Here is a 14,841-nt window from a genome sequence, read left to right on the forward strand (position 1 = left end):
GAATATATGGGAGAATGGTAGTTACACAGTCTAGTGGACAAGCAAATAGAACTTGGTGGATTGGACAGACTATAAATCAATTTCTGATTCCTCTGGTCAAGCTGTAAATCATAGCTGTGCCACAGTACTGTAGGCTTTTACTTGTTGATATGCTTGATGTGGGGGTATACACTGCTTGGAATGGGTGCCCCTTGCAAGAAAGAGAAAAAAACTTGAATTCGGAGATCTGAGCACTAGCGTATGCTGAACATGGAAATAGAAGCAAAGCCACCATTTGATGTCACAGATTTCCTATAGTTAGTTAATATCACAGGAAAACACCACTTAGTAAAGGCACAATTCCCACTCCCCCCCCCCCATACAGTGTGAATTCATTATCACTTGCCAGTTGCTCCATAAATAAATATCTTAAACTGTTGTTATCCTTAATAACCACCCTTTGTCCCTAGTATAACATAGCTAGAGATGCTAATGAGAGTTATTCCATGCAACTGATTCAGTAGATTGGCACAGTGCTTTTGCAGATGGCCTCTTCTAACACAGAAGACCTGAGTATGAGAGCGCTTTCAGATGTCTCTTCCTTTCTGGCTCTAGTGGAACTACTGTATTGCAGAGGTGTTGCTCGGCTTTTTCAGTGATGGGGGATAGAGCTGCCCTCCTAGATGCGCATTTCCTACAGCCAATTCACAGAATGTGGTATGGGGCTCGCTGCTATCTAAGTTGAGGGCAAATTCAACATTTAAAAGGAGGGATTTGAGGCATATAGAGATAAGGATGACGATTCTGGAGAAAAAAATTGTAGGGACCTGTCTAGACCACCTTTAGTCTGCAACATCCGTGGAAAAGCGCTGACTCTCAGAAGACTAGATGGGGTGTATTTGTTTATCTGATATTGGAGCTTGTATTCTGTCCAAAACACCAAAATCAGGAGACATTTAATCCTAGATGACCATTTTTTATTGTTTTTCACATGGATGCTACAGTATTAAGCTTCACTGTGTAATGTAGGTCTTGCATTTGGCATTTAGCTTCTGAATTTGATCCTCTGCGTTTAATATAGATATTTATTTGTCAAGTACTACAGCAAAGAAACTTCTCAGAAGATTTGATACTAGGAGTTTCTTGACTGACCCTTAAAGGTAGTAACAATTTTGGGAGCCAAGCACTTATATAAATGCTATTAAATATCCTCTCTGAACTCTGTTTGCTTCATTCTATTGATGCCTCTGAATTTACGTAAGCAGCAGTATGTAAAAATAAACACTTCAAGATTTGCATGTTCCAATGGAAAAGTTCTCTGCTGTGGCAACTTTTGAGGCAAGAGTCTTTTTCTTTCTAGAAGAACTTCAGTAGGAAAAATATTTCACTATTGGTTTGTTTTGTCAGGGAATTCAGAAGGCGGGTAGTATGGGATGTAGAAAGTTACATGGAATATGGAGGGTTAATGCTCTATGTTCTTAATTTTAAATTCCAGTAAATATGATTTCAGCTTTGATCCTATCAGGACTAATTCCTTTGTCACTCTACTAATTAATTCAGCATGCTGGAGAAAAGATGCTAATTTGGGCATCAAAGAAGTAGAGGGTGGGGGGTTTTTTTGTTTTTGTTTTTAATCAGAGTTGTTAAAACGATAAGTTTTACTCCCATTAGACTGAATCTGAAAGCTGAAAGTCATTTTAGTCTTGTTCCCAACAGTTGAATATAATAAAAAATATGTCCTTGTTTCTCTCAAAATTGGCATAAAAAACCAGCAGCAACCAATATTGGTGTTAATAATGTAGGCTTCTTTAATGAGACTGCTTCATCCTCAATAAAGAAAGAAATCTTCTGAATATCAACTTTTTCTGCTTAACCTTTCCTTTTCCTGTTGCCTGTTATCAGCTAAACCCCATTGTTTTATTGCTGCAATTGAACTCTCTCCAAAATGGATTTGAAGATGGTTAGCATGAGCATACTTTGATTTACCAAAATGTAGCTGAATTTAGAGCTTAATTTAAAAAATTCACATCAGATTTATAGTTACAGAAAATCTAATAAATCGACCTGGACCGCACATGACTAAATTCATTAGCCTGTGGCCAGATCAGTTTTCTCTTTCCACAGATAGTCTCAGCAGCCCTATGAATGCAGAGTTCGATTGTGTTTATTGCTTAGAACTACAGTACAGTACTTCCATCTGCAAATAATTCTATGCTCAGTGCAGCTTTTGAAGTGATCCAAAGCAGGTTAAATGGGTGTGAGAATCCCAAGATGTCTATGTAACCACTCCCTTCTGGCAAAAGAAACCAAATCTGCTTACAGATCCTATTGCTCCCTCATAGCAACCTTTTCTTAGTTTGTGGCCAGGGTGGTGCCAGTCATGAAAGAAAAGGAAGGCGGGTACCTGCCTTTGCTGAACAGGGGCAATTATTCTCTATAGTGCTTTATTTTAAACTATGACTGACTTGCACTGTATAGTTGTGTCGTGTGCACTTGTTCTCCAATCATGGGCTGCTTCTACTGAGACCTGCTACGTATTCTCTGTAATACAGGAGCTTCCGTAAAACCTTTTCTCCCAATAATACTATACGGCTTGCTTTTAGGTATTTAGAAAAACACTAAAAATATAAAACAAATATTTAATTAACATTGCTGTTAAAAAAAAAATATAAACATAAAATGAGTCCAGAGCAGTAATCACAAGCAGTTAATCTGACTCACTAAAGATCTTTACAGCAATGTCTAATATCCTGTATAAGTGTATGTATGAAAGTAATTAATCAAAGCACAGCATTGCTTCTAGAGAGTATTTCTTCTGCTGTAAAGCTGAGTGATAAAATAACTTAAAACTCATGGCAGTAGCGGCAGTTAATAAGCTTTTTATAGTCCCTGTGTGGACCTGAAAATCATACCTTATTAGTATCTTTATCTTTCTTGCTCACCCATCTTACTTGCATTCAGATTTAATTTTGAGGGTTATTTTTATATTTCTAGTCTTTCATAGTGGAGCTGCTTTAATAATCTCAGCATGGGTTTTTGGCTGTGAAATGGGTGTTTCTGTTATATACACTTTACAAATCACTCTAGGTTTTTTCCCAAATCGTTTCTGGAGATACCATGGCATTGTTGGGATATGTGCATGTTTGTTTTTTTCATGTCTTGGACTAGTTGAATTATTTTTCTTTCACCACAGATGTTTGCAATTCCGTTCTTTATTAGCTGCAGTGACACCTACCGATAGGGGGAACCTAATTAACTAAAGAATTCCCAATTGCTGAATTTAGCTAGCAAGCTGCTTGGGACTCTACCCAGCAGATGTTTCTCCTGCTTAGAAGTGTGGGGACTTTATAGACCTCCCTGCTTGTTAATCCATGAAGCAAATATCAACACATTTGAGATCTGGAAATTCACTGTTTAACACAGAAATGAAATGTTGCCATGACCACAGTTTTAGGTCTTGCATTTAAGACATTTTTCCCAGGAACAACAGGGCAGGACCATAGAACAGGAGGTTTGCTTTTGTCCTTGAAATCTTGAAATGTAAAAAGGGATGAAGACATTGACAGAATGAACAGTCCGGGAGCCTTTTTTCTCTATCTCTTGACATTCACTGTAGAAATATAAACATTCCCTCTTTATATACCAGAACCAATAATAATGTCATAAATATTCCAGTAAGAAATCACACATTTGGTATTCAAGGAGTTGATTCACTCAGTGTTTCTAATGGAAAATACCTTAATTATTCTCAGGACGTTGGTGATTTCTTTCAATGGGTAAAGCTAATACTAGCAAAGGGAAATCCATCTGAGTAGAACAACGTGTTTTCAAGAATAGTACGTGGGTTTTCACATGAGGATGACTCACTCATTTTCATCTTTCTGAGGGCAGTTCACATAAAGAAAATCCCTCTCTACTTCTGCATGCAGGAGTAGTGCGCTCAGAGCATTTGGAATATTGTCCTTGTATAGTGAAAAGCATACTAATGATTCTATGACTACAACTTCCTTCATAGGCATTACACCAGGTAATCACTATATTGCGTAGGACACATAAACGCATAACTTTGCTACATGTTTTTTTCCCCTCTATTATTATTTTAAGTGGTTTCATTCCACACAAAACAATCTAAGCAGATGCACACACTCTATTCATTTTTCAGGTCTTCTAATTATATTCCTCCCTTTGCTATGTAAGTTTTTGAATAAATAACAAGTGTGTCAGATAGTACCTTAAGAGAATTTCCCTACATACAGTGTAGTAGAAAGAGCTTTTAAAGATTGGTGTGCAATAAATTTATTCACTAATGGTTTTAGTCTTATATCAATCATTTTAATATAAAAGGCAGGTTTTACTGTAATCCAGTTATTTGTTGTCTGCAGATTTTGTAAGCCTTGAGGCCAAAAGCCATTCACTTTTCACAAAATTTTCATCTTAACTTGATTAATACCATAACTCAGTTGTTCCAACAGCCTTGTTCCCATACATTAAGCTCAGTGGGAGCTTAGAATCAGGCCCAATGTGAGGTTAGCAAGGAAAGAATTTTGTCCCCTAAACGTTAGAGAAATATTAAGCCTGGAATGCACAAAATTATGCAAAATTACAATAAGTAGAAGTTAATTTCATCAGCATATGTCTGTGGTAATTTAGAACACATCAGAGAACGCAGACCTTTGCAAATACCATAAATTTCAGGGCATGGTGTATTCATGCAGTCAGAGAAGATGCTGGATATTTTGTGGTTTTATGTAGTACATATGTTTTTTTAAATTGGTGTTGGATTTTTGCAAATATATATTTTACACACACACACACACACTCTCTCTCTCTCTCTCTTTCTCTCTCTCTCTCTGTCCCTTAATGTCCATGCTGGATTTTTGCTGTTCTGCAAAACATCGTGATAATAATAAACAGTAATAAGGAATAGGTTTTTAAGAGTTTAGTAATGAACGGAAGAGGCCAAAATCAGAACATTTTCCCAGCCTTAGGCAACATACTGTGTATTTAGTGTGGAAGGTAAATATTGTAAGCCCACACAGCTCCCGGGTGAAGTCAAAAATAGCAGAAAAACTTGTTTTCATCAAGACCAATCCACCATTGCTAGTTTATAATTAAATTTGACCTTACCAATTTGTGGCAACAGCCGCTATACTAGCAAACAGCAGTGTTTGTGCAGAGATTTAAAACTGGCACTTATTACAAACAAAATTGTCATTTTATTTAAAAAATACTTCCTTTTGTAAGCAACAAATAATACCCAGACTTGAAACTCAAAGGGGTTCAATTTTTTTTAAAAAACATTTTTGTATGCTACATATCTAACTTTACCTCCCTACAGCAACACAAAATGCCCAAGAATAATGTTTTCAACATCTATAAATACTCAAGACAAATACTAGACTCCACAAAGCCGTAATTGATACTATGGGGGAACTGTAGGCAGGAAGAATATAAACAAACTGCCAGAGTCAGATCAGGGCCAGGACTCAAGAGCTAATACATTCTCTCTTGAGGATACTGCCAAGCGAGATCCTCAGTGAATATGCAGGGGCTGGAAAACAGATTATTTTCCCATCCATCCTGCAGGTGTTGGACTAAGGTGTGTGCGTGGGTTTAGTTTGGTTTTTCCTTGCATTCCTATATGAAATAACATCTGCAAGGTCCCATCTAGCTCTTCTTTTCACCAGTCTCTGTGTCCATCCCTCTTTCTCTTTCTCACACACATGCTCTCTCAATCACTCTCTCACCTGTACATATACACACCCACACGCCTACCCTTAACCGTCTCTTCCTAGCTGCTGCGTTCTCCCCTCAGATTGTGGAAAACTCCCCATCACATGTATGCGGCTCCACAGTCTCTGGAGACCACAGGTGATAATGGAGCCAGAGTGTAGACTTTCCAGTCCTGAAGAGCGCAGTTATGAAATGTAATGATTCCGCTGGCCCCGTAGTGAGATAGGACTCTAGAAGGAGAATCAAGTATGGCTGGTATGTTTGAAAAAGTGGTATGTATTTTCTGGAGTAGCAGGCTATTACTGCTTTAAATAGGACTTGGGGCTGTGGCTGCTACTGCAGAGATGTGGGGAAGAGTAAGATGAGGTTTGTACAGACAAACCCACCATACCACCAGTATGTCCAGTCTCCCTCCTCATTCCATTGCAAAGAGCCACCCTGGAGCTCTTCTGTACCCTGTGCAAGGGAGGATCCAGTCCTCTTGCCTGGCACCTCTGCTGCTTCCCCCCTCCTTCTCCACCCTCACCATGTCTTTTTCTCTCATTCACTCACCCACGAACATGCAGTGGTGCTGGAGCATTTTCAGTTGTGGGGGGTGCTGAAAGCCAGCCCCCTGACCCCTGTCCATGCCCCTCCCCCGAGCTGAGGCTGGGAGCAGGGCTGTGTCTCTGTGAGGGGGGACCCGGAGAGGGGTAAGGGGGCTGAGGCTGTGGCCATAGCTGGGAGCAGGCGTAGGGCCAGGAGCAGAACCCCAGGCAGGGTCCGGCAGCCAGAACCCCACGTGGGGCCAGGAGCAGAGCCCCAGCCGTGGGGCCAGGAGTGGAGCCCTGGGAGTGTGGAAACCCAGGCATAAGGCCAGGGAGCAGAGTCCTGGCCATGGAGCCAACAGATGGGGAGTGGGGCACAGGGCCGGCCCCCAAGACCTGAACCTGGGGAGTTGAGTCCCGGGCACAGGGCCAGCAGTCCCACATAAAACCTGGGGGTGCTGCATCACCCCCCGCACCCGTACTTCCCTCGCCTGTGTAAATATGGCTGCCGTCATAACGGAAATGCTGTCTTTATCTGCAAGATTTGTCCTTTAGTGTACTAGTGACTTCATTTTTCTGTAGGCTCAGGCCCATTGATTAAATTCACGAGCAATCTGGATCATTACTTTGGGAGTCAGAGGGTACGTTTACACTTGGAGCCAGGGGTGTGATTCCCAGCTCACACGGACATACTCACACTAACTCTCATCAAGTGAGCGTGGCAAAAACAGCAATGTAGCTGCAGCAGCACATCCTAGTCACTCCAAGTACAAACCCCCTGGACCTTGTGGGTAGCTAGTCTGTGCCGCCACTCCCCACTGCCTCTGACACCAGGGCTATGCTACTGTTTTTAGTCCACTAGCTCGATGAGAGCTAGTGTGAGCATGTCTGCTTGAGCTGGGCCTCACACCTCTAGCTCCAAGTGTGGACGTCGTCCGACTGAACAGACACAGTTATTCCGCTTTGGTCAAAGGAGTTATGTGATTTACAACTGAAGTCTGTGTAGTGTACTTCAGCTATCGTACTGAAGGCAGTTTGGACTGAAATGAAAAATAAAAAAGAGTAAAGGAAAGATCTCCAAGGAAATGTTACTGACTTCCATAGAACTATTCAAAAAGTTGTGAGGCGTATTAATGAAGTTAAAATACAGCAAGCTCCGTGAAGAAATAATTTTTCTAAATCGTTAGCCTTAATTTGCATGTAAAGGCACTTGAAAGGTTGCAATATGATAAAAATGACTGATCATTTGTGACCTATAAAATTCAGGATTTCAAATTTGGGGGGTGGGGGGAGGGGTTAGCCCATAATGCTTTGTGTATCCAACCTCAAGATCTAACTCAATGAGAAATGAAATCTAGCTCTGTCACTTAATAACCTCTTGCAAGCGCTGCGAAGAAAGGAATATAATTTTGCATGTCTTTGCACAGTGCCTAATACAATGGAACCCCAGGAGTGACTGGGATCTCTGGAGCACTCTCATAATATAAATATTAAATAATAATATATTATTAGATAGAAAGTAAAGCATTTAAGAGGGGACTTTTGTGAAGTAGCTCTCTCTCTCATCTTGCAATAGGGCAAGATTTATTTTTCATCCTGATTGCACCTTCCTGTAATTTTAAACAAAAATCAACTCTATACCTTTAAATTAAAGCCATATGCGAACGAGTGACAATTTTTACCAATAGGAGTAGAACATATGGCCAACTCTGTATGTTGGCACATAAGATTGTTCTGAAGATTGTTTTCAGAGAGCCTATTCTCTGGTAAGAAGAACCTTCAGCTACTTCGAAATGTATGCTAATAATAGCTTAGCATCGCAGCTGCTTTTGTTTCAGGTCTTGCGAGGTGGTAATTTCTACAATGCACTCAAGGTTCAAATACAATTGTGATCAAATACTGTGTAAATGGTTCTTAGTCAGAATTATTGGTAATTTATTTTATTATTGCAATAGGGCCCTTACTCTAGGCAATCGCTCATTACGTTGTGATTGTGTAAATCTCCAGCTTTGTTGTGTACTCAGTAAATATTGCATTTTTCCTCTACTAATTCTCTCCTCTTCCCCTGACTCTTCCCTAATGTCTTAATCAGATTTGGAAAGAGGAAAGAGGAGAAAGGTGGGAAAGTTGACCAGAAGGGAAATCCAAAACACGGCACACTGAGAGAAGAAGAACTAGAAAAAATGAAAGATGAGCGTGAAAGGTGAGTAAATCATGTAAACATCTATGTTGATTAGAAGAACAGAAGGCAAGGACCTCCTATGTAGGAAGGAAAGCCAGGACAGTTGTTCCAGGCCTGGACCGGTGATATGCCCTCCCAGCCCTCCGCCTATCGGTCTCTGCAGTGCAACATTGTTAAGCCAGTCTTCTGGCTTTCCCTTTATGAGGCTGATGCCATGCTGGGCTACTGCATAATAACATCTATTCTGCTTCCTTTACTTCTGTGATAGTGCTTAATGCATTCTCTGCACAGCCTGGTGCAGCAGCTCCTCTTCAGGGCCCACACTACCCAATGCCAGTAAGGAGACCTTCTCCTGAGGCCTGGCCTCATTTCTCCTCCCCTCCCTCCCTCCCTCCCAATGCTACGTGAGCTGCTACTTCTGGAGCTCTGTGCACTGGGCTTCCCCTCTCCTCCATAAGGCAGTAGGAGCAGCTTCTTATGGGTCTCCAGGCTCCCTTTCTTCCTGCAACCCTCATAGTGGTTTCCAGCACTCCAGGCCTCTGCTGACTATGGTGCCAATCCATAGGTTTTCTGCTTTAAGTGCAGCTTTGGTATATTAATCTTTATGTTGTTTCCTCCTTTTTTGTGTTTTGTTCACTCAAGGTTATAGAAGAAATTAACCTCTTAGATTCGTGTTGTAATAATATAAAGTACACAAACGCTGAATATGCCTAAGGACAATGGCAATAAAGTAGTACCCAAAGGTTAGGGAATGTCCTGAGAGACTGAAGAACCATTGTAAACCAAGGGGGGTTTATTTTACTTCTGTTGGTTTTTTTCCTCTCTCATAAAATATGCCTGTCCCATCCATAATCTCAAGAACCTCGCTGCCTTTCCAGCCCAATAGAACTAATAGCTTTTACTCCTCCTGCCTCCCACCCTCCTGAGTTCCCACTCTTGAAAAGCCTGGAAAAATAGGTAATCCTTGCAGTGCTGCCCTGAAGGTGAGAAAATTCTTCTCCTGCTCCTCCCCAGTAAAGACTAGCCTTCTGGGTGCAACCATATTCCCACATGGTGGGTCTTTGTTCCCCTCCAGTAGATGGTGCATGTAAGAGGTTAATGAGTCTGCTAAGGCTATCCAGTTACTGCAGTACTGATATTGGATATAGTTACCCAATGTTTTAATAGGTAGTTTATCTAAATTAAATAATATCAGGGTAGGATTTATACCATTTGCTTTAAAATTTCTGTAGCATGTCCCTGGTTTTGCCAGGCAGTGGAGTGCCGCCTTTATTTTAAACTGCTGATTCCCAATTTGGATGCTGGCAATTTGAGAGGTATTTGTCCTTCATTTTAAAGAAGCCAGTGTCTTTTATTAGGATACTGGCAAGCAAAGAAGTATGTATCCCATCTGTTAAAGGGCCAGTGTCATTTACTAAAATGTTGGCAGACTGAAAGGAATGAGCCCTTCTGTCTAAAGGGCTAATGTTCCAATTGGACATGAGATAATTGTTCTTAACATTTCTTAAGTGTTAACTGCTTTTTAAAAATCCATAGTCACTGACTGACGGTAAATTGGTAAGGATGTATTAGAAACAAGCAGCCTAATGTCTTCATCATTCTGTTTTCTCTTCTCTAATAATGATTTAACTTTCTGCCCTGGAAGTGTTTGAACTGAAATGGAGAACAGCAGGTGTGTTGAGAAGTTGATGAACTTAGCTGATATTTTTAACTCACTTATTTGATTCTTCTTCCACATTGCAAATGAATAGAAATATCACCCTCTCTCCTTCAGGTAATTCTGCTTACATAAAAAAATTCCTCGTATTATCCCAAAAGTGGTATAACATATATTGTACATACAAGCAGGTCATGACGCTTCTCTAACTAAAACAAGAACATAGTTCTCTATGTTTGGTAGTTCAAGACTATCTACTAGTTGACTTGAACCCTGTCTTGTATTGCTAGTCACAGGGGGGCAAAGATTGTAGCAATGATAAAGGGAAAGTGCATACTGTAGCTGGTTTTCTCACAACACATTTCTGTGTAAGAATGATATGAGGGGTTGATTAAGATCAGCCTCAAGATAAGTAACCCAGTTTAAATGAAATTGAGTACTTTATATTGTTGTTGACTATTCACCGAATGATGATGCTTATGAAGACAGTATAGATGAGTTTTATAACTGTGTCCCAAGATTCAGTAATCCTATAATGTATAATGTAATTCAAGCCTAAGATTTTAATGCACATATTGGCAAAGAAAACCATGCGGAGAGCCTACACCATAGATCTCACTGCTACTATGACTTCACTAACTGCAATTCTGCATACGTTGTCTCATCTTTAACAAACCAAGCTTCACTAAAGATTTACTAGAATGTAGGCATCATATTTTCAACTGCACTCTTGTTTGGAGTGAAATGTATTTATGACAAAACTAACAAGTACTTGACTGTAGCGTGATAGACTACAGAACTGTAAACAAAACAATCTCCTAACTAACCTTGAGCAAAGTATTAATTACTTTTCTAATTTTGACTTTCATAAGTGATATTAATTACCTATCTAATTTTACCTTTCCATGAATAGTTACATAGTAATTTTTATTCTGAAGTCTCAATTCCATCCCCTAGAATAACAAACTTAGTTTGGCTGCTTGAGGTTGTATGTCAGTTAAATGCTGACTGCCTGGGTTTTTCAAAGGTCTACCACACTAACCAGTACCCCTTCACCACATGTGTGTATACATCGATCTGACACATTTTTTTAAGACCCTGAGCTATCTATATCAGGTGTTAGTGGCAGACGTCCAAGTTGTTGATTTTTGGGGTGGGTGGGATAGGATTAATGATCAAGGGCATTTCAGCATCCTAGCAGCTGTGTGGACCTTGCATGATGTTGGGAGGTTGGTTTTGCATGCACTGCACGTTTGGCATGCCTCCAAAGGCACAAGATCTCTGTGGGGTGTGTTTTCCAGTAGGAAGTGCATTCGCAGCTTGGAAGAGTAGGATTTCTTTTGGAGTTTTGCAAAGTGCAAATATCCCCCCCACCCAATAACATGATATTTCATAAAATCCAGTGGGCATCAGGCTGCACATATGACCCTTACGTACAAGGTGAAATGTTGTTGCTGTACTCATGTAAATCTTATTTCCATTCCACATCTTTCTTTTTTAGTCCTTTCTTTTCTGTGTTTCCTTTCCTTGCTTCTCTGTACCAGTTTTGTACCACCAACACATCCTACACTAAAATGTGAAGGTAAAACATCATTATTATTTATAGTGCTGGCTGGAAAGCAAGAATTTCATTCCGCAAAAAGAATTTGAGGTTTTGAAATTTGTTTTCATTCCACATCAGAACAAAAATAAGAGCTTTCAAAATTGTTCATGAAAAAACATGAGAGAGAACTAATTAAATGTTCACTGGGCTAGAGAGAGACTGACTCCATAGCCTAGTCATTGGGGCATTTACCAGCAATGTAGGGGAACCAGGTTCAAGTCCCTGCTCCAGGTTCAAGTCCCTGCTCCAATTCAGGCTGAGCAGGGACTTAAAACCTGGATCTTCCATAGCCCAGCCCTAACCACCAGGCTATTGGCTATTTTGGGGTGGGTTTCTCTGTGCTTTTGCTAGAAATTGCTTCCTGGACCTGAAAAACCTTCCCAACGAAGATGATAAATTTCTGCAAAAAGTTTTTTTTTTCGATAAACTGGCATGTTCTGTTGAAAAACTCTCGACCAGCTCTAATTATTTATTGTCTATGTTAGAAGTAGTCATTAGAGGTCCCAACCAAGATCAGGTCTTCGTTGTGTTAGATGCTGTAAAAACACATACCAAGTCTCAGACCTTGCCCCAAGAGCTTACAGGGTAGATATAAAAGACAAAGGGTGCGAGAAAGAAAATAGCATCATTATTCTCATTTTACAGATGCCAGTTCAGTAATTTGTCCCGGTTCACAAAAGGAAGTTTCTATCAGAGCTGGGATCTGCACCCACATTTCCTGATTCACCACTACTACCCTTTCTTTCTGAAACCTGGATTACATTCAATGATTGATGCTACTGTGGGCTTGAAATGGTTCATGGGAATTTAGGATGTGAGTTTTACTTTCTCAGTAATAGCCATATCTGTATCTAATTGCATATGAAGTCAGCACCTCCTGTAAATTTCACAGTTTATTCCTTTTTTCCACTCTCCTTCAGTCTTTCATTGCTCATAGTAGCACATACAACTAAAGCCTCACAGAAGAATGTCAGAACTTCATGGCTGTATTGTATTGGGGGGTTTTGCTTACCCGGCTATTTGATTCTCTGAGCTGGTAGTTTGGCCTTTCTAATGCAAGTCAACGGTTCATTGGACTGAGGCCCTATTTTAAATAAACTCATCATTTTGTTCGTGCTTCGGAGGCTTTGGCCATAATAAAACATCAGCTCCAAAGGTCTAGAATCTGCCCATAAAAGGAATAAAAGCAAATACTATGTCTAAGGCTGATTTATTTATTTTTTAATCTGAGTCAAATTTATATTTTTAGTGTGTTCAGAGTCAGTTACTACCAAATTGTCATTTTTTACATTTTAAAAACAAGCTGTTGTTTTAGTCAATTATCAAGTACCAGAAGAGGTGGTCATTTTATTTATTTAATTTTTTCAACCCAGGCTTTTCCCCTTCCCTTCCTGTCTAGCTCATGTTTGGATGCCTTTTAATTTTTTAACATTTGAAAACTATTGTAAAACAAACGAGAAAAATATATTAGGTACTTGAGTTTTACGTGTAGTAATTTATTCTCTTTTCAAATGCAAATAAAGTGAGTATCAGTTGAAAGAGAGCTATTTTTCCCTGTTTGTTTAGGATGATTTTACTGGAGCATCCCTGCTGAGACCAAAGTCTCCTTTCCAGCAGTCGAACATCTTACAGACGTTAGAATAAAATTTCCCTAAATGAAGCTCCTCATTGACACTGGGGTGATTTTAATAAATAACATATGACTTAGTGAGTATAAAGACACACTGGGTACAGACCAATGCTCTGCACTGGGTTCCTTATGGGAGGCACTAGTTTATTTTGTTAATTAAACCTTAGTTTTGTGTTTCTCACTGGAATTAATTGAGGAGATTTCAAAAGTAGCATTTAAGTTTTTGTGCAGAAAGGAAGAAAAGCAAAGGGAATGGCCCTTATTTTCAAAAACTGGCCTGAACTGAAGGTAGGTAAGAGCAAATCTCAAATTTGGAGAAAGTTAATTGGATTCAATCTCTACATTCAGGATTCTAAATTTTCCTTCCAAAAGCTGTGCGACCTTCTCCCTTGTCTTATCGGCTGCTGCATTTGTTGCCCATTCTCATAGTTTAAATCAATACATGTGTTTTTGATATTTGGCAAACTGAAATTTAATTTTGCAGCTGCGCGATCCCTTTAGAAACTAAATGCGTCTTACAGAAATAAAAACATTCAGAGAGAAAACATTTTGAGAGAATACTAGTTTAGTGAAAATCTATTCCTGTTCTATCAGCATTTATTTCATTTTATTTAATTACAGAGGATTTGTGTGTTACTGGAAATGAAAATGAAAACCGGAATAGCCAAATGAGCTGCAATCTGATAAAACAGCCAGCTATTGTTTGGAATGAGAAGTGCATGCTTGTGGTGTTCAAAACCAGTACATTTTAAAACCTACACACACAGATTGCTAACAAACCCATGTGGCTTTTGTGCTATAGTCTGCTAAGTCTTGGAGTATTATTGCTATTATAAAAATAAAAACCTGGAGATGGTCATATTGATTCTCTGATAAAATCTTGGTAATTTATTTCTATCACAGCTCAATTCTGGGACGACCATACCTGTTTGGGACTCCCGTGTTTTTTGCATCACTATTTATTAAGGGTTAATCCAACCTGGCATTACTGTTCATTGAATATTCCTGACTTTGCAGCACAGCTAGGTCCTGTGGTTTAGACAAAATAAAGTGTTGGATGGGATCCCAGTTTTAATAGTCCCAATTTATTATAACCATTGAACCCTGATCAGATCACAGATTGGATTAGATCCCAGTTTTTTAAATGTCCCAATTTATTGCTGCCTTGGAACCCTGATAAGAATATATATTTGATTAAGGCTTAGGTTTTAAAAAAATTCCAGTTAATTACTTGTAGATTCTTATTAGATCATAGCAGTGTAGCATGGTATGTAGGAGTTATGAAAAAATTACTGGATGAAGTTACACAGGTCAAGGTCAGCGCTTCATTTTGTGCTGACAGTATGAAGTTATCAGATTTCTGTTTATTACAGTGGCAGCACTTGCACTGGACAGGAGGACAGACGAATCCCATCCCATTGATTCTAAGTGATTCTCATTTTAGATCTGCTGCTGCTATACATACCAGAAAGTGTAATAAAAGCCTACCATTGAGCAGTGAGGGTCTGATATGTGACTATGACTGATTGA

At 39.5% G+C, this 14,841-nt stretch overlaps 1 protein-coding gene across 1 annotated transcript in view; it reads left to right on the forward strand.

Moving 5' to 3' along the window:
- PARD3B (par-3 family cell polarity regulator beta) overlaps positions 1–14,841 on the forward strand; it is a 617,867-nt gene that overhangs the window by 483,834 nt on the left and 119,192 nt on the right. The window contains exon 19 of the mRNA XM_074967987.1: positions 8,332–8,442. Coding sequence (XP_074824088.1) covers positions 8,332–8,442 — 111 coding nt within the window. The remainder of the gene's footprint in view (positions 1–8,331; positions 8,443–14,841) is intronic.

This window comes from Natator depressus, chromosome 11 (assembly GCF_965152275.1).
Source record: "Natator depressus isolate rNatDep1 chromosome 11, rNatDep2.hap1, whole genome shotgun sequence".
NCBI lineage: Eukaryota > Metazoa > Chordata > Testudines > Cheloniidae > Natator > Natator depressus.